At 48.2% G+C, this 21,297-nt stretch overlaps 1 protein-coding gene across 2 annotated transcripts in view; it reads right to left on the minus strand.

The window, feature by feature from the left end:
* ALPK3 (alpha kinase 3) overlaps nt 1-21,297 on the minus strand; it is a 1,238,914-nt gene that overhangs the window by 604,815 nt on the left and 612,802 nt on the right. For both annotated transcript variants that reach the window (XM_069624457.1, XM_069624456.1), the window contains one exon: nt 621-749. In XM_069624457.1, the coding sequence (XP_069480558.1) occupies nt 621-749 (129 nt within the window). The remainder of the gene's footprint in view (nt 1-620; nt 750-21,297) is intronic.

The following is a 21,297-nucleotide window of genomic DNA, read 5'->3' on the forward strand; positions in this document are numbered from 1 at the left end:
ATGTTTGGGTGTAGGCTGGCGCTATCAATAATACATAGTGCATACATTTTGAAGTGTATCTTGTGTGCGAAATCAGTAATCTAAGTTAAAGTACTGATTGATTCAAATAAGCGCAACGCTCTTCAGTAGTAAAAACACTTATGGTGGTACAGTCTGAGTGTGCCTGCAGTGAACAATTTCTAAAGCCATCAAACGTAGACGTATACTAAGCTAAATCCTAAGAAATAACAGTGGCCTGCATTACCAGAAGGCAAACATGAGATTACTTGTCGTTATCATAATCAAACAGCTTGCTTCTGTATACGCAGTACATTATTTTGTAGGAATATGGAAACCTATGGAGTGTTTATTTCAATGTAAAAGAAAACAAACGTTTTATTTATGTGTGTAATGCAGGCAACCAACCGTGTACACGTTTTCACAGGAAATGTCAACTCTTATGTCTTCCAAATTACGTCAGGAGCTGATTCCAGTATTATATTAAATCAAAATCAAAATGAAACACACCCAGTTGAAGAATATAGTCAGAGTATTCAGTGTACGCTACGCTCATAAAAAGCCAGTCATTTTCTCCCCATATTACTTCGAATATTATTTACACTAGTTTATGAGAGTAGTACCTCAAGGTCTCCATCAGATTTGAGTGTACGTTCAAATTGTTGCTGCAGGAGAGCATAGGCCCGTTGCAAAGCTTGATACTCCATTTCAAGGCGCTGATACTTCTGTAAAGCGTCTTCTCTGGCCACAACCTTTAGATACAAAGAAAGATATTTTCCACATCACTCTCTGACACAGCGACAACAAAATAACACGAATCCATCCACCTGAAGATAGGTTCTTCCTATTCAAAAATTACAAATATACTTTGTGAGCAGAGCTGCTTGTCCAATCATCATCCTTCATTGTTAAGCATATATTTTAGATTAGTATTCTTCTGAATTTTTCGTCGTAGCCTGATAACTTTGTGTACCGTTATTTTCTTTTACTGCACTTTAGTGGCCACAACTGGAGATGTGCATATACAACCCAACTGTAAAATACCTTCAGGACAATGCTCTGTACTTTAAAGTGTAAGCCAAAGCACTTTTCTAGAAATAGCTTGCTCTCTGCTCGAGCCCTCGGGTGAATATAACAAGCATTGGCAAAGCCAACAGTTTTGACTTTTGTGTAGGCATAGGAAAGTGCTTGCCAGAGACTGCCTTAGTGGTATTAACTGGCAATTGGTGGTAGTAGGTACAAAATGATGCGAGTACCTGGGCATCTAACAGAAGTGCCTGGCAAATGCCTAATACTTATACGCAAGCCACAACTGTTGTCTTTGCCAATGCTTGTTTTTAACACGACGTCCATGAAAGACACACATAGTGCTTTTAAATCGAGTGGCTGAAGGCAGACCTGGTAGTTAAGACACCTGGTACTTAAGACATTGTTATTTACACCAGCAGCCTGTTTAAAGCTCCAATTAAGTCATGAACTCTCAGAAGACTGCTTTTAAAAAACACGGGCAGGCGCCTCGAGTGCAAAGTTAGATGGTAAGTCTTGATTAAAGGGTGCTCAAAGAGGCCCAACGAGGAGGTGTTTTGGGTGGGGAGGGACAGGAACTGCGTGGGAATGGCCATAGGGAGTGGCATGGCCATGAGCAGTCAGTGGGTGGGCAATCAATCAAACAACACCTACAAGCTTTGTGTCCTTCATGTGGGATTTCCTCCCTATCTGTACTCTAATGCAATAGTTTCAGTTTATCAGTGTTGCAAGCGCCACCTAAGTGCTCAAACTAAAAAGGAGACGTGGTAACAATAAACTGCTCTGAGCAGGGGGCTCCTAGACGTCACCTGCAGAAGGCAGTTGCTCTTCCCAATGCCATCTCCCTTCTCCTGAAGGGAATCACTTATGAATGGCAGAACCACAGAGCCAGGATCACCTGCACACCTGGCTCGGCTCACGCAGGTGCAGAAATAACATCCAAAATGGTAAAAAAGCATTTAGCGGTTTGCGCCGCAGAAACACGGGTGAATAGAAGGGTATCCAAATTAAGACAGAAAGCTAGAACAGTTACCCAATAACCTTACAATTGGCTGGTAATACGGCAGTAATTCTGCCTTGGCCATGGCGGAATTACTGTTACCGCTGTGGTCTCCAGTATGATGTCTATGGCTTTTTGCTCTATGATCAGTGCAATTAGCCTAAGCCTTTTGGCTTAGGTTGTGTCTCGAGATGTTTCTGTTCAATGCCCTTGAAACTATGAACATTCCTCAGGAGAATTGTCAATGCGGGCACTAAATAAAGAATGGACTGTTACAATCTAGGTCCGTTCAATCTTTCATTAAACAATAAGCATTCAGACTGTACTCACAGTGCAGGCTTAAGCGGGGGTGATGGTGAAATGTTCGGTCTCCTTTGTTAGGCCATTTAAGAGCCTCCCAAATGACGAGAGACCAGGATGCGAGATACAGCGCCAGAGCTAATGAGAGATAATTCTCTGCTACAATACCACAGTCAAATGGTTCCATAGCTTGTGAAAAGAGTTGACCACCCAAGAGGGATATGCAGGGCCACACCGGCCTAGAGAACAAGGTTGTTTGAGACTTGAATTTCAGCTGTGCCAATCTTTCAGAGAAAACTCTTAAAAGGCCTAACAAAGGAGACCGAACATCTCACTATCACCCCCAACTGCCGATTAAACCTGCACTGTGAGAACAGTTTCAAACACTAAGGCCCTCATTAGGACTCTGGCGTTAAACCATGGTGCTATTAGCACCATGGTCCATGCCGGAGTCCGCCATGGAGAAAGGGGGAATTACCACCCCATTCCAAGGTTGGCAGGGCTTTCTCCATGGCCCTTCCCCATTCCCATTTTTGCCCCATAGGGCTCAATGGGAATGGGGAAGGCGGCAATTACGGTACCACAAATTGCGGTACCGTAATTGCCATCAAGGTCCCTTTACGGGTCCCTACTTTAACGGCTGGTCCAGACCAGCCATTCAGGTCGAGAGCCGCAAAGGGACCTCGTAGTAAGGCGTTAAGGGGTTAACGGCGCTGCAGCCTTTTCCGGCGCCGTTAACCCCTTAACACCAGGGTCCTAATGAGGGCCTAATTGTTTTATTAAAGATTGACCGGACCTAGATTGTAACAGTCCAGTCTTTATTTAGTGACCACAATGACAATTCTCCTGAGGAATGTTCACCATTTCAAGGACATTGAACAGAAACAAATGTCTTAGGCTAATGGTGCTGATCATAGAGCAAACAGCCATAGACATCATACTGGAGACCATAAAAGAATTATGTCAGAATAAATACAAAAAGACCTCCGTTTAGAAGAGTGTTCTAATTCCATATAGATTTGAGTCACTATTTTAGTTATTGCTTTATACACTGATTTTGAGTGTTTAGAGTATTTATCTTTATCTGTGTTTTGTATTTTGCTACATTTTTACTGACCTTTTTACATTTAATAAAGTCTTATATTCTGAGAATGTACTACAAGCTGTACAACTGTTTTCACAATACAGGCTGGTTTTGCTCTACTTCTATATAAGTATATTATTTTCCTCCGGGAATAGTTAGAGTGTGCACGTTGTAGCGAAATGGTTGCAACCCGGATTTCCCTGTATTACCTGCACTTTCCATTGCAATATGGCACCGCAGCTACACCATTATGGGTCTGCAAGGCTACCTCATGCTGTTGTGGCACTGCAACCACAGATGTTGTGCCACCTCCCCTTGGTGGGGAGGAGCGCCAAATATATTTTTTCCTCTGGCACTGCTAGGGCTAATGCTATCACTATTTGCAGGGGTAGGTGGGAAAATGTGCACATATCCATGCACAGCAGTATGAATATGCATGGGTACTTTCTCTCCTTCTCTTCCTTCACCTCTGACCTCCACCACACTCTCTCTTCTTGCCTTACGGCCATAAAAAATTGGATGTCCTCCCATTTTCTTTCCCTCAATACTGACAAGACTGAAGTGCTTGTCTTCCCTCCCAGCACTCTCTCACCTTCCCCTCCTCCCTTCATCCACTTTCCCCCCTCCAATCTCCCCATCTCGACCCTTGCCCACAACTTTGGCCTCCACATTGACTCCTCCCTCTCCTTCTCCAACCACATCTCTCTAACCTCTTGTGCCTGCCGGCACCAACTCTTCAACATCCGCAAGATCCGCTCCTCCCTCACCTTTCACGCTTCTAAACTCCTAATATCCTCCCTTATTTTCTCCCGTCTCTTCTACTGCTCCTCTCTTCTCTTTGGACTCCCTCTCTCCCACCTGACTCCCCTAAAATCCATATACCACTCCTCTATCCGCACTTTATGCCTTCTTGGCCCTCAAGACTCTATTTCTACCTCACTCTCCCAACTCGGCTGGCTCCCCTTCCTCCCACAATTGAAATTTCAATTCCTCTGCCTGGTCTACAAATCCCTCCATGACCTTGCCCCCCCCGATCTTTCCTCCCTCCTCTCATTTTACTCTCCCTCCCGCTCTCTCCGCTCAGCCGATCTCTACCTTCTCACTGTTCCCCCTGCCCCCTGTGCCTCCTCACTCTTCCGCTCCCTCTAACTTTTGGCCCCCCTCCACTGGAACTCCCTACCTCTCGCTATCCGCTCCTCCCCCACCTACTCATCTTTCCGCTCCTTCCTGAAGGCCCTTCTTCTTCACTCCCCCCCTGACTCTCCTTCCCTACCTCTCCCCCCACACACCCCTGCACCCCATTTCCTCCCCCCCTCCTCCATATGACCTCAAAGTGGATACTTCAACCACCATAGCGAGTAGGAGGTAACTTGCGGGCTCCCACCGCGCCTCCCCTTTCTCCCCCCCTCTCTCTCCTGAGTAAATTGTTCTAAATTCTGTACCACCGGTTTGTTTCATGTTGTAAATGTATGCTTCATTCATTACTGTACCTGTTGTTATTCTGTTAAGCGCTTTAGTGTGAAGCACTATAGAAACTCAATAAACATGAACATAAACATGCAACTATGTGCAGCATCCATGTGTGCTGAGAAAGGCCAAGTGCCAAACTGAACCCCCAGCACAACCATATGTACAGGCCACCTTGGCAGCACAAGGGGCAAAGAGCACATGCCAATGGGGTGTGCACCCTCAGCAGACACTACCCCCACCTTGCTGTGGCCATACACATTTGCCCGCAATTGACTGTACCCTTCAGATCACATGTGCAGGCTGTCCCTCCACCATGTAGCATGTGTGACAGGCAAGCCATGTAAGTATGTTTGATGACTAACAGCATGTCATTGTTCATCCAACAGGTTCACAGGCGACTCAGGAGGAGGAAGATACAGGGCCTTCGGGGCAACGCCAACAGCCACCACCCCTGCACCGCCCAGTGATGGGAAAGGAAGGAAAAAGTGCAGGATTGTGACACCTGGACACATGCAAGCGCAAGCACAGCACACACTAGCAGCTATGATGACATAGCTGCAGGTAATGCCCCCTGGCACCTGCAACCACCCCCCAGCAGCCGGCCACTGTGGTGTGATTGAGGAGCCAGCTGCTGGCAGGCACACAAAAGTCACTGCACACACACCCACGCAACTGGCACATGATAGTCCCTTGTCACCTGAGCCGGACACCCAGCCACATGGTCTGCATGACCAGAAGTCAGAAGGTGAAACAGATATCAGGTCGTAAGGCTCACCCCACTTCAGCCCCAGCCCTCCCCATAGCCGTCAGCCCATACGCCATGCATCACAGCATGCTGTGTGGAGACGGCTGGACACTATGGAGCAGCGCCAGATGCACCTGGAAACCCCTGTGGACACACAAGTCCAACACCTTCAGGCCATCCGTGACTTTGTTCAGGGTGCCTCACAGAGGATAGCGAGGGCCATGGACTGGGAGCGATGACAGGCAGCTGTAACTTCTGCCAGCCTGACTGTCGTCGGGCAGAGGGTAAGGGAGATGACAGAAGGCATCTTGGCCTTTGCTGAGGCAATGCAGGCCAACATGCTCTTGACACTGTAATGCATCCGGGGGCCAGAGTCAGACCAGTCCACATCCATCACCCCACAGAGAGATCTTTGCTCAGAACCCCTATGTGCTGCTCTGTGAGCAATCTGGCTACAAAGGTGCTGGAGGAGGCTAGTAAGAGCAAGAGGCAACACAAGTGACTGTACATGTGTATATAGGCTCAATGGAGGTGTGGTGGAGGGTGTGTTGGGGATGGTGTTGTGGGGGGGCTATGTGTCTTGTTGTGGGGGAGGGAGGGTGTCTTGGGGATGGTGTTTCGTGGAGAGTTGAGCTGGTGGGGAAGGTGTATTGGGGATGGTGTTGTGAGGAGGTGGTGTAAGGTGTTTGCACATTTCCAGATAAAATAATGGTTCATGTGAAGCAATGCTCGGACATTCCTCATTGTGTACATGTGTTTAATTCATTACGTGACTACATTCACAGAGGTGCGTAGCATGTGAATATCAATGTGCTAAAAGAATTTTTCCATCAGGTCTTGCCGAACCAGACATCCATCCCTGCACTGTTCCTGGCATCACCCACAGGCAGTGAGTCCTCCTTTTCTGGGGTGGCATGTCGACATCAGGGTGTAGGGGACATTCTGACTGAGGCAAATGTTGTGCAGTATGACACTGGCAAGAACAATTTGTCCAACCTTCTCTAGTCTGTACATTAAGGCCCCTCCAGTCCGGTGTAGGTCCTGGAAACAAGCCTTTAACAGGCCAAAGGTCCCCTTGATGCTGAGCTTGGTCCAGACATGTGCCTCATTGTAGGCCACCTCCTGTGGCGTCTGTGGATTCTGCATGGGTATCATTAGCTATGATAGCTGGGGGTATCCAGAGTTGTCTGCAACGGTAAAGGTCATAGGTGTCAGTCACAGAGCATTGCAGATGTATTGCCATTTACTATGGCATATTGATAGACACTCTGTGCATGCATTCTATGAGTATTGTCACGCAACCTGTCTAACAATCATAGAACTTGCATATGGAATCATGGCCAATTTGTCTTGTCGTGTAACACCATGCACACAGCTCAGGCCAGCACTTATCAATTTCAGGGTCTGTGATTGTCATGGCAGTATGCCATGGTGCCTGTGTTGGGCCTGTGCTTTGCTCTCATGCATGTGCCCTGATGGTTGGTTAGTTGCATTTCTGTAGGTTTGTGTTGTCTGAATCTGTTCCACGATGGCTTTATATACATGGTTACCTGAGTACTTGGCATTACTTCTGCAAGTGTTTCATTCCTTTGCAGTATTGGACTTTGTCATTCCATGAATAGCGATGTATAATGTTGCATTGTGGCTCCTGTAGTCATGTGTGTGTGTTGCTAGCCTGTTGGGGCAAAATGCATTGGCGACCTACTACAGCATTGTCCATCATGTTCAAGTACTGTGGGTTGTAGGCTGTCATGTGTGCAGTGAGAGAGAAGGTCCTGCATGTAAAGGGCTTTGCCAGGGCATGCATTGTTCAGTAGTGGCAATGCCCCCTACCCCCATTAACATAGCATTTCAGTAGTGCTGCAAGATTACTTTGTGGGATGGCACTTGTACTCACTCAATATCCACGTCTGTCGCCCTATGTGCCTCTCCATGTATGCAGGCAGTATGCTGTTCCACAGGACCATGGCATCATGAGGTGGGCCCAGGGAAGTGAGCACAGCAGTGTGTGATGAAAAGGTCAGGTTCGCAGGTGAGCTGCACATTCAAGGAGTGATACTGCTTCCGGTTGCGGTATACTTCTTCACATGCTTGGGGTGGCCACCAACGCCACATGTGTGGAGACCGCAGCAGCAATCACATTGTGCCTTCATTGCATTCTCCTCTGATGGGATGGCTGGCAGGGAGATGTGCCGGGAAACATGACGCAGGAGGGCTTCCAGCACCTGAAAGATCACGTTGGAAAATGTGGGCTGGGACATGCCGTGCAGCATGCTGACGGTGTGCTTGGAGGTGCCGGTTGCCAGGAATTTTAGGACGGACACAAGCTTCAGCAGCAGAGGTAAGGCAGTTCTAATGTTTATCCTGCTCTCCATGTCATCCTGGATCAGGGTGAGCAGCTCAGCTACGGTCTCCCTGTTCAGCCGGTACAGGATGATTAGCTGGTTGTCAGTCAAGGTCCAGGATGTGGACCTGACCCAGGGTATGCGCGCTCACCTTTCATGGCATCTCCTCTCCTCTCTGCACGCTGTGCTGCTCTTCCTGCCTCTGCAGCTTAATGTGGAGCAGGAACAGCTGCATGTTGACATCCATCAGAGCTAGTGGCAACATGGGGTTGGACAGTTTGTTTGTGAAAAGCGTGTGCCTCATGTATCCTTCTTGAGTGGATTGGGTGCACCTGTGGCTTAATTTATGTCACCAGTATGCATTAACAGCAGGGTATTTTCGGCAGAATTACCGCCCATTTTCTGCTGTATTGCAATACAACAGAAATACAGTTTTGGATCTGGGTGGTAATTCTGCCAGCGGAATTAGCGGCAGGGTTGATTCAGCCATGTGTTGGCAGTAATTCCACCAGGGCTAATTCTGCCGGCAGAATTACCACAGACTCATAATTCAGTGGTACGTAAAGTGGCGGTAATTCCATTACCACCACTTTTACTGTATACCGGCAAACTCATAATGAGCCCCAATGTCTTTACACAGATACACCTAAGACCTATTAGGATAAGGGAATCCTCCATGAAGGCAAAGGGTAAGGTGTGGCTCACAGAGAAAGAGTTATCCATGTGGAGGTATTAACCAAGCCCAAGTCCCACATCCAAACTGCAAGCCATCTCCAAGGATGGGCCCATCTCCATTTCAGTTTCATAGGGAGACACACATGAGTTCCTGTAGGCCAGAGTGCGGCTGGAAGATGGCACCAGGGCCCTATAAAAAGGAAGGGGATTTGTTTGAAGGCTATGGGAGTATTGAGAAGGGTCTTATTTGCTTATTTGAAGATGGCTGGAGAACGGTACAGAAGGATTCAGAGAAGGAGACAGGAGGCTGGAGGAGAGAAGGACCCAGGAATTTGGGGAGAGAGAAAACCATAAAATGTGTGAGAGAGAGGGGAGGGGAGAGAGAGACAGAGAGAGGGGCAGAGATAGAGGCAGAGAGGGAGAATGAGGAGAGAGTGAAAGAAACCTGAGCAGTTTAGGAGAGAGAGCGAGAGAGAGAGAAGCCTGGCCAGTTTGGGAAAGAGAGAGAGAGAGAGAGAGAGAGCAAGCGAGAGAGAGCAAGCAAAATTGGTTAAAGAAAGTCCCAGAAACTTGAAATTGAGAGATTGCTAACTTAGCTCTACTTTCAGAGATATCTAAGGTGGCTATAGGGAGAGAAGATAAAGGGCCTCATTACACGGTATGCGGTAACCATGGCGCCGGTATTTTACTTTGTCCGCCTTGGTCGATGGCAGAATTACTGCCCTACTCCAAGGTGAGCGGGGGAGGTAAATCCCCATTCACCAAGGCACTTCCCCATTCCCATTTTTGCCCACATAGGGCTCAATGGGAATGGGGAAGAGCTAATTACGGTACCGCAAATTGCGGTACCGTAATTGGCACCAAGGTCGCTTTGTGGGCCCGTTCCTTAACGGCTGGTAAAACCAGCCGTTGAGGTCAGGTCCCGCAAAGGGACCTCGTAGTAAGGCGGTAAGGGTTTACCGGTTCCGGTGCCCTTACCGGTACCAGTAACCCCTTACCGTATTCCGTGTAATGAGGCCCAAAGAGGAGGTGGTGAGAGGAACAATAGAGGTTATGAAGAAGCCATCTCTTAGCATAGAGTTGTGTAACAAAGCCGCACCTTTAACTCTGGGGAACTTCAAGGAAGGACCAAAGGTGTCGGGCACCTCCCACTCCTCAGCTAGAGGAGGATGGGCCTGGGGCAGTAGGGGGAGGATCATGTGACTACCCTCCCTTGGTCCCTGTCATAGGGCACGGGACAGTCACAGAAGCTGCCACAAGTCTGCGCAGGTCTCCAGAGTGGGAAATCCTGAACCATGGAGACATTTACAGTATTTGGTTGCAGAGACCTAGGCACATGTGGATAAACCCACAGCAGATGGGCTGGGCTCATTGTCTGCACTTGCAGGGAGTGCCTAAGAACACACAGACCTTCAGCGTGCCATGATCAGGGCCTCTATAGAGGTGGGATTATCACTATGTCAAAACCCCAGTGCTCAGTCAGTTGGTGTCGTTATTTAGAGGAAGGATGTTACAGAGTGGAAACAGAGCTGGACAAAGGAGCTTGGAGCAGACAGCTGAAAGAGTACTAAGAGTAGATTGGAGAAGAGGTTGAAGATAAGAGGGTACAAAGAAGGTGATTGGAGACAGTAAGGAGGGGTGTGGGAGAGTACTGAGGGGTTGTTGGCCAGGAACAGCAAGGGGTTAATGGAACAGAACAGGAAGTTGGTGGAAAGGAGCAGGAGGTTGGTGGGGAAGATCCGGAGGTTGATGCAGAAGATAAGGCGGTTAGTGGAGGACACTAGGAGGCTGGTGGACATCAGGAGGAGGTAGTTGGTTTGAGGATGTATCAGGATGAAGTTAGTGAAGTATGTCAGGAAGACGTTGGAGAACAACAGAAGGTTAGTGGGGAAGATCAAGAGTCTGGTGGAAGAGTCCAGCAGATGTACTAAGGATATGAGGAGAAGGTTGCTGATCAGAGGTTGGTGGTGAACAGGGGCTGGGAAGCTCTGCATGTGTTATTGAGAAGAATTTGGAGAAGAGATTACAAATAAGAAGGGTAGACAGCAGTGGTTGAAAAGGGTAAAGAGGAGGACAAAGTACATCAGGTTGTATTGAAGGAGAAGGGAATGGAGGTCACAGGATATCATAATGAGGGACAGAGAGGAACCTTGTACGATATGCAGTGTAGAAAGATTCCAGTGTACCTGGGTGGCCCAAGACAAGGTTTAGACGCAGGAGAATGAACTGGCACCTGGTAGGAAGCATACTGTAGGACTAGAGCGGAGTGGGGTCTCTCCCTAGAGCAAATCCCGGGGAGTAGGGGATAGATAGGTCCAGTAACTCGATCCCCGGGGAGACAAGGAGACCCTCCTCCATGGCTACACCTGACGCCTGACAATACACTCCTCTCAAAAGGAAATCCTGAGATACTGTTGAAGGAGATGTGAGTGAGCACAAAAAGGACATTATGAAAATGGGCTCTGGAACCTCAAATATATGCAACAGATAGTTGACAAGAAAAAGGTACCAGGTACCCAAAAACCCTTTAATGGAAAGCTGATAAGAAAAACAGATCAGGAACTCCATAAATCTGCAAAGGATAGTGATGCAGACCCTCTCAGGGGTGCAGTGTTATAGAGGGGCACAAAGTCAGAATCCACCATAGGGCGAGCCTCAGTGGCAACAACCTGCAATTTTTAGTTTCTGCTTTCCAGTTAATTATTTTGGCCTGTCCTGTATCAGTGCCCCACATAAAAGGAACTGTTAACAAAGTAACTCTTAACCACATATGTTGTCTTGAAGTACTTCTTGATCCCTGTCACCTTGTGACAAGCAATGTCAGAAGTGGTATTGCCAGGCTTAGACTAGTTGCCCAACCCTAATACGGAAATGCCAAGACAATGAGGCACCCACTTCCCACGCGGACAGATTTTTCTGTGGTTTCTTTCAGTCCAAGGTACGTAAACCCAATACCACTGACCCACTGAAGACAAAGACTTGGACTTCCCAACCACAAAATAGCCTCAATTACACCTTGTAGTAGAGAAAATGTGGGCTCTGATGGAAGCAAGACCACTGTGTACCCCTTGAGAAGTATGAGTTTGGACAGCATCTAGTAGCAGGACAAATGGCCTAGCTATGGCAACAGCTGACCCAAATATTGGTACCTCAGGTCTCACTACCACAATAATATGCTGGAGTGAAGATGACCCAGACTTCTTTCAGAAATTCGAAAAAGAATTGCAGGGACAGTGAGATGGGAGAAGACCAGCGGGCCATATCACATTGCCTTGATGCTCACTAGAGAAATCCAAGCAGCCTACCATGTGCTGAATAGGCAAATGGATTATGGCACTCTGCAAAATAGCATCCTTGAGCAGTTGCGAAGGATTGTACAATGTAATCATCATTCTTCTGAGGCATAAACTGCTCCTCCAGGAAACTCCATGCAAGATATCCTACAGGATATGGTACTCAGATGAGAAGTGGCTTTGAAAGAAGAATCTTGGAGAAGTCAAGGAGGACCTTGGGCTGCAACAGTTTGTTACCTCCTTGCCAGTCCATCTGTAGCAACATGTCCGACATCTCCATCAACTCAACCTGGAGGTACCTATGTGGACCACTATGCATGTCCAGTGAGCTCAGCAGTAGACACAGACCAGACCACAGCCTCAGTAAGGAAACCGGCTCAAATCCTTAGAGGATGGACCTGGGATAGACCGGCGGTACCCCTGGTGGATGCCTTTGTAGACCCCAAAAGGAAGGTTCACTTCACCTCCAATGCCCCATCTAATAACTGCCTCGTTCCTGTGATAAAGAGATGTAATTACTAGAAGCAATGCCAATGGTAGACCAAGGTTATTCAGTTCCTCACAGAGCTATGCTCTAGGCACAGCATCAAATGAGGTTTGTAGGCCAAAAAAATGTGAAATATAGACTCATTCTCCTTAGGGTGACCTATTTTTGCATTAAGAAATTTAGACTAAAGCATTGATCCACAATGATTATTTTTTGCCTAAATCCTGCATGTGGATGATTAATAACTTTGTTTTCCTGTACCCATTTCCCCATTCTGGCACACAGAAGTTTCACAAACATTTCCCTGTGAGATCTAACAGCAACATCAAGGCTTGTTTCCTTCCACCCTTTTTTATATCAGGACAATTTCCGCCCTTGTCCAGGATTGGGGGACCCTATTTGCTTGTTGTTGGAGGTAAGCTGCCCAGATAGTCGATTCTGTTTTAAAGAGTTCTGCAGGAATCTTGTCAGGGCCCAGGGCCTTATTATTATTTTGTATAAAGATAACTTTCTTAATCTCTTCAATCGAGAAGTTTAAGGGGTCTACATGCTGAGCAGTCGAGCCATGTCACATTCAATCTTGTTTGTAAAGTATTCTGCTCTCTTAATAGAGCCCCTGGAAAAAACTCCCACCTCTTGCACTCGGGGCTACTATCCTGAAGTTTGTGAGTTTCCTTATTTGTGCCCATTTTAACCAATTTCCAAAATGTAAAACTGCCATTCTCTATAATAGCTGACGCAAGCTTTTCCCAGTTATCATGTGCATACTTCCTCTTTTTTGAATGATTAGGCTTTTATTTTTGTACTGTGTCCAGGAGATGCTTTTTGGCCTTTTTGCAGTCATTGTCATACCACTTATTAGAGGTAATTGCCTTTGTTTTTAGCGTGCCTTTAGCTGAGGTGACTAATGACTTCATTGAGTCAACTATAAAAAAATTGTATAATTGTTTTTTTATAACACGCTTAATCCGAAGAGTTTTCTAAGCACAGACCGAGGATTGAAACCTGTGCTTCTCTGCGTCTTCTAAATATCCTTGCTGGGGAGGATTGGACTAGCAAGCACTATTTCCAAATGTAAGAGAGCAGCGCCATAAATTTGAGGAACTAACTTCTTTTCCTCAATTGCTTCTCACCTTAATCTTAATCTCGAATGGGCGCTAGTTACAGTCCAGCAGTTAATGCTGTCCAAACTCCAGTCAGTTATTGATTTATGTATATTCCCCGGTGGAAGAGTACATTTTAGGTGCAGGGGACCGTGATCACTATCCACCCTATAAAGACCATCAATTCTTGAATATTAGCCCATGCAGTCAGATTAAATAAAATATAATCATTCTGACGTGTTCTTTTCCCATTAACAAAGGGGGCTGCCATGGGCAGTCTCCCTTGAACATTTCATTATAGGCTCTGAAACTAAGGGCAAGCCAAGCCCTAGCTAGTGTAAGGGCATTCTTATACTGGCCCTCATTACGACCCTGGCGGAAAGCAACTGACCTGACCGCCATAGCGTAAATAGCGTTTCCGCCATGGCACGACAGAGTAAAGTGCGGCTAATTCTGACCCATCGGGCCTTGGCGGAAGTGCAAAGTCCGCGATGGCGGAAATGTCCCCAAAACGCCCCTCACCGCCGTCGTACGGCGACGTAGGTGCAATTCCGCCACCGGACATAGCGGTCACCGTAGAGAGCGGCAATCGGAAAATACGGTGACTGTAAATATACGGAAACGGAAGCAAAAACATGGTCCCGGAACGGGAAACAGCACGCCGTACACCTATAAAATCAGAACATTCACACAACCATTAAAAACACTACCCTGAGAGACATCCCAACCCGTCATCCACCCTAGTGAAACCAAAACAATGGGAAAAGTAGCGAAAAAAGCGTGCGACCGCAAGCGGCAGGTCCACTTCTCACGTAAGGAACTCACGGTGCTCACAGAGACCCTCCAGGAGAATGCTACCGTCGTCTTCTCGACGCAAATGACCAGGACGGCACTTGCGAACAAGAAGGCCATATGGGCCCTGGTGGCACAGCGGGTAAGTGCGGTGGGGACCGCACCCCGCAACCCACAGCAATGCAGAAAGCGATGGGACGACTTGCGGATACGCGTACGGAGCATACTATCCGCCAACCGTAACATTGCCACAGCTACCGGGGGAGGATCGGAATCACCCATCAAGCTGACCCCCTGGGAAGAAATCTGTGCCTCCACCATTGGAATGGAGACCATAGAGGGAGTCGGAGGGATGGAGAAAGGAGTGCAGACATCCGAAGAATCAGGTAGGTGGCCCAAATAAAACTATGCTAAAACCACAATGTTCAATCATGTGAAGTACCATGTGTCCACATAGTGCAACAGAAACACATGTCCAGGAGAACGTCCACTCACATTGGCCTGATAGCGGACATTAAAAGTCAAATTAAATAAATAAATAATTAAAATTCCTAAAAACACCCTCTACACGTGCAGCAGGCACCCCCTAACTGCAGGCTGCAATACAACTGCACCCTCATTCCACACGAAAATGAAACCACCTCCAAGGCCCTGACCCAAATCACCCTCAGGTACCACCCCAATGCATGTGATACATTGCCATTCCAATTTCCACAGACCCATTAATAACGCTCACCCTCCTTTACTCCACCACAGGGTCCGATTCAAACGACGAGCTCCAGGACACCCCTACCAGCACACCTGCAAAGAGGGCCAAGACCAACGGCCAAAGACCCTCCACCTCAGCTGCACGCATCAAGACACGGCAGCAGCACAAATCAAGTGGCAGCACACAGGAGGGGACTTCAACAGGCACCCCAGCAGCCAGCATGGCCACAACACCACCACCACCACAGGCCCCCCCAATGGATGCCACAGAAGGCACTGCTTCTGGTGGCAGCAGCACCATAGGTGACACTGCATTAATGGCAGCATGCTCCGACACAGAAAACGGTGATGTCGATGTACGATCCATCCATGACCTGTCTCAATCCCCCTGTTTGTTTCATCCCGTACAACATGAGGATACCACGCAGGGGCACTCACAAGACGACGACTGGCCATCCCCCACAAGCCCTGTGTCAAGGCAACATGAGGTGATCAGCCCCTCTGTGACACCACCGCAAATGGCCATGGCCCAGCAGAGGCAACAGTCCCTCGACCAGGTGATCGAGCAACAGCAGCAACTGGCCACGCTCCTCAAGGAGCATGCTGATGAATGTGGGGGTACCAAGGCAGCCATAGAAACATGTACAGAGACACTAAGGGCAGAAATGGAGAGAAGCACCGAGAGCCTGAGAGAACAAATGGAGAGAAGCACCGAGAGCCTGAGAGTACAAATGGAGAGAAGCACCGAGAGCCTGAGGGGGGAACTGCATGCGACGTCCAAAGACGTATGTGCTGAACTTTCCGCTGTGCGCCGTGTGCTCACTGAGCTCTCACAAACCCTTAGGGACATGCATGGACGTGAGCAGGCAGAGACATCATCCGTTGCAAGTTCCGTCCAGGGCAGCCCCCAACGTAGATCTGGGAGGAACCTGCGCTCCACAGGCAGGGGTGCCCCTGATACCCGGAGAGGGGGCTTGCAATAGCGTCTGCCCACTGACAATGAGCATCCTTGGACACTGGTGTTCGGGGGGGAGGTAGGAGGGTGGAGGGGGTGTGTTGGGCTTACTTGGGTGGCGGGTCGATGGGGTGTGTAACACAATTTCACATTTGCTATAAACATTTCACAATCATCCAATGAGATGTGTGGACATTGATCTTTGTGTACGAGGCCATCATAGGCGTACAGTTCATATTGTGCATGTTCCAGACACACACAGTGCCACAACTCCCGTGTCCATGTATCAACCACCAGGCGTGAGTGCTAGAAGCATGATTCTATGATAATCTGACGAATTTCACGGCCCTCCTGTGCCTCGCGGACTCCTTCAGGTTCTGCCACATCCCCACCCACATCATGACCATATTCTGGTGCTTGCAGTTCTGCGTCAGGGGGCATGGGCACATTCCTACGTATGCACATGTTGTGTAGCATGACACATGCCATGACCATCTTAGCAACCTTCTCATGGCGGTACAGGAGTGCCCCGCCAGACCTGCTGAGGCAGCGGAAACGACCCTTCAGTAGGCCGAATGCCTGTTCTATGACTACACGGGTACGTGAGTGGGCATGGTTGTAGTCCTCCTCATGCTGGTCCTGTGGGTTCCGGAGTGGTGTAAGGAGCCATCTCTTCAGTGGATACCCGGCATCACCTGTATGTGGACAATAAAGGATGTTTGAGGAATGACATTGCTACGTAAGCACCCCCCCCTTCCTGGCAGGTCATTGCCGCATCACATACCCCACATTATCATGCATGAAATGAGACTCACCGAGTAGCCAGGATCTGTTCCCTGCATGTCGCTCCATGTAGCGTGGTATTGTAGAGTTCCGTAAGACCATGGAATCATGGGTTGATCCAGGAAATCGGGCACAACAATGTGTAATGATCCTGTTTGAGTCACACACCATTTGTACATTAAGAGAATGATATTGTTTTCGGTTGCGGTACTGGGCCTCCATGGCATGTGGGACAACCAATTCCACATGGGTGCAGTCGATGGCACCAATGCAACCCGGTATGCCGGCAAGTGCATGGAATCCCACTTTTGTGTTCGTAATTTCCTGGTCCGAGCGTGGTAGAGAGATGTAGTCGTCTGCGTGCTTCAGGAGGGCATCGAGCACTTGCAATAGTGTCCGTGACAACAGTGGCTGTGAAATGCCATGCAACTGTCCGACTGTGTACTGGTAGGTGCCTGTGGCCAGGAAGTGGAGTACAGACACCACCTTCAGTAGGGGTGGGATGGCGGTTGGGCTATCTATCATGCTGACAAGGTCAGCGTGTGTCATGTCCACAATGGCGGTTATGGTGTCCCGGTCCAAACGGTAGAGGGTGTGGATCTGCTCATCAGTGAGGTTGAACGGATGTGCTCGGAGGCGTGGGATTGCGGGCTGCCTGCGTGGTGGTAGTGGCTGTGCTGGTGGGCCTTGCTGGCCCTGCCTTGCCCTCCTCCTCCTCCTGCGTCTCCTCTGTGCGGCCGGTTGTTGTAGTAGTTGGTGTTCGTCTTCTTCTTGAAGTTGGAGTACTTGCAGTGCTATCAGGTCCCCCAGGGCCAACATCGCAAGTCCTGCCGGTAGCATTTTGGAGTGGGTGTGGTTGTGGGAGGGGGTTGGGTGTGCAATTTATGTGTTTCCAAGCTGTATAGCCTCCACCTGTGGTGATTCATTCCACCTGTGCAAGCTGCAATCCCCTTTGGGCGAGCACGTCCCGCACACAACGCTGCAAATCGACGCATGGCATCTTGCTATTACAATCATGTATTTCATCCCGATGGCAGTGAGATCTTGCTTCATATGTTAAATCTGCTATGCTCCCATTGTTTCACATACTATCTTTGCAGTCGGGAACATACTTGTGAAGGGTCCGTGGAATGTAGTATTCGATTAATGGTGGACCCTCGTGCAGCGCTGTACCGCGGTTCACCGACGGGCGGGGCGTCCCATTTGTGAGTGTAGCCAGTTGCCATTTTCACACACTGCCGCACTAAATGGATGGATTTGTGATTTCAAGCGGTCACAGATGCCTTTTCGACGTGATGTTGCAAATGAGGAATTCGAAGGACAGCGCTTTCGGTTTCCAGCTAGCGGCGTGGAGACGCCCACAGGTCTGACTGCAGATAGAAAGTTCTATTGTTTGATGTCCTTGGGACAGGGGCCATGCCGAGAATGCAATGATTGATATGAATAGTATGGGATGCGCAATAGCGTAGTGGAGGATAAGGCAGGACGTTCCCAAATACATGTTACTTCACAACACTAGAATTCCGGCCTGGAGCACAGTGGATTTTGCAGACTGCATTTAGCACAGATTCAATGGAAATTTCTAATGTCATGTGAGTAAATAATCAGGCGTTTTTATACCAGGATGAGGGAATGATGTATGGATGCATGGACAGATGATTTAATAGAGAGTCTGCCATGTACATGGCTTTTTGGAATCTCTCAACTTCCTCTGCGCTATGTGATGCAGGGCTGCCATAGTGGGACCATCGTCTATCTGCCCTTGTTGAACCCTCCCTGTCTCGACGCGCCTTCAGACACTTGTGTCTATGCACGTTACTAATCCCATCTAATGGATTCTGTTTTAACAGACGCATGCACACAAACACTCGTTTGTAATAGTGTTTTCACCTCGATTTATATGGTTATGATTCGCAAGTGATTAATGGGTGCGAATAATCCTTTTGAGTGGGCTAGCATGCATATGGCTGTGGATTTAGTGTGATCTTTGAAGTGAGTAATTCAAATGGAGTTCAGATGCCCATACTATTCTTTTTCGTTTCATTTGGGTGACAGGTATCTCCTCCCCTTTTGCCGCTGCCATCTGTATGCCACTCCTGCAGATGGCTTTTACTCCCGACACCTGCTGCTTCGTGTTAATCAGTGGAGCACCATTACGATCTTATGGGACGATCGCCAATGGCCCACATGCCCTTACGCAGTACTAGTGGCTAGGAGCAACATTTCGAGCTTTCAGCTGGACTAGTGCCTACCTAATGGGACGGCCCTGCGGTTCTAGGCGCTTCCATGTTGCCTCTTTGAACGTGGATGTAGCCCCTGTGTACCATGGAGGAACAGGGCGTCACACAAGAAGAAGCTGGTCAATTATTGCGGATGCAGCCCACAATTATGAGATATGATTTGGAGTTCATGACCTAATAGCTGTATGGCCCGGGTGATTTTGTTGTGCATTGAAATTTGATTATGATGTTGACCTTGTAGCGTTATTCTTTGCAAGTTATGTAGCATATTCCTATTCGTGGAGCGATGTATTGTGAGGAGATCTGCTTTGGGTTCGGCCTTCTGAGCATAGTTGCGTGGTACTGTACTGGGCGCGTTTGCCTACGGTGGCCAGTAAGGTCAGGGATAGGGGCTGCCATTATGACTGTTTTAATGATGTCATGCTCATGGGAGGGGGATTGGCTTTTGTGTAACAGATGCCGGTCAGCCAGGTGGATTGGTGGAATGATGTGATTTTCAGAATATGGCTGGTCACAGGTGCCTGTGTTTGCGTGCGTTTCTTTGAGGGAGACTGAGGTCATGTCCATTGGAATGGCTTCTGTATTCGTGCCATCTGTGCCCTGCTGCTCCCATTGGCCTCTCTTGAGATGTGCCTGGCTGCTCAGTCACTCTGCCAACTTGTGTGGTACATGCTTATGCTGCTGGTTGGTTTGTTTACTGGCAGGAGTACAGGGCTGGTGCAGTCTCACTCAGGATACTGCTTTGTATGTTGCCTTGCACTGGTGTCAAGCGATGGGGGGCCTGTTTTTGTTTGTCTCAGTTTTCAGTTCATGTTGCTGTACTTGGAGCTTGACATGCCTGTGCTGCATCAGTACGGCAATGGTGCCATGGCTAATATGGATGGCCACTCACAAGGCACTTGGAGCCCCTACATTCATTTGTTCGTTGGCATGCATGGGTGACTTGTACATTTCACTGGTTGCATTGTTTGACTTCATTGCACCTACGAGGAGTTGTGCAATGTGGCCAGGGAGTGGTGTACAGGCACTCAGTAAGGCCTTTTACGGTTGGTTTGCGATGCCGTACTTCTCACCATGGCGGAATGGTACTTTCCGCCATGCTTGATGGCATTAGGTACATGTCCGCTAGGGTCAGAATTCCCGTACCGTTGCGCCATGGTGGTAATTACGGTTTCGCAGTGCGCGCGTGCGCGTACTTGGTGCAGTTAGCGTTGGCGTTCACTACGGTGTCGCTAATGGCATCGTACTTTACGGTGACGGGTCATAATCGCAACGGGCGGTATTCGATGGCGGTATTGCATTTCCGCCATCGTTTTTCGATTTCCGCCAGGGTCGTAATGAGGGCCACTGTCTTTTAGGGGTTGTGGAAACGAGATCTGGGATGCCCCTTTTCTCGTCTTCCTCCTTGGTTACTCCCATGGGTTGAGTTAGAATCTCATATTGGGTAAGCAAATCTTTCAATATGGTAATGTGTGCATATTCTCCCAAACAGTTCCTCCATTCTTTAATGTGACAAGTTAGCAACTTCACTGTGCGTTCACCTTCACCCTTGCACGTTCTATCATTTTGAATAACAGAATCTTTGATTGGAACTATACACTCCTGCAATTCGGAGCAATCAAGGCATGGGTTTACTAACTCTACATTAATATTAGTATCTATCCAAGTAGAAAGCCCACCACTCAGCTTACTACCCATGCCTTAAACTGCATTTTGTAAGTATGCCATGTATCCATGAACCAGGGGTCTCAGTGGTAGACCATTTCCCTTGGAAACATATGATGTTATAACCACAAATACAATCACTCCAGGAGTCACCTAACAGATATTTGGCTACCCCAGCAATATTCCATGTAAAAAACTAAGATTGATATGACCTAAGGCTGCAGGAAGTGAGATTGACCGAGAGGTCCCTCCCTGCTCTGCTTTCCGATCCAACCTCATCCAAATCCCCATCTTTTCCTTTTCCTTTATCCTCATGCAATAAATGCTTGCACTAATAGAGTGCCGCTCCGGTGCATGGGTACCGGGGGATTGCTTGGAACAGAGAGATGGTTATGTTGATGGATTGCTGGTAACATGGGTTCACTTGCCCTTATTGTGGGCGGTCTTGTTCTAAACTGAAAGTCTATACCCAAAGGGAGAAGTGATCTATATACTATTGCTAGCAGACACTCTGCTAGATGGTTTTGCGCCAGCTACACACAAATATAGTACATATTTGGGTTAGCCTAGTCAGAGTGCCTAGTACACTTTAATATGTCTTGACGAATGACATCATAGCAGCCTCTTTT

The sequence above is a fragment of the Ambystoma mexicanum genome, chromosome 11, assembly GCF_040938575.1.
Source record: "Ambystoma mexicanum isolate Mex_15411 chromosome 11, UKY_AmexF1_1, whole genome shotgun sequence".
Taxonomy (NCBI): Eukaryota; Metazoa; Chordata; class Amphibia; order Caudata; family Ambystomatidae; genus Ambystoma; species Ambystoma mexicanum.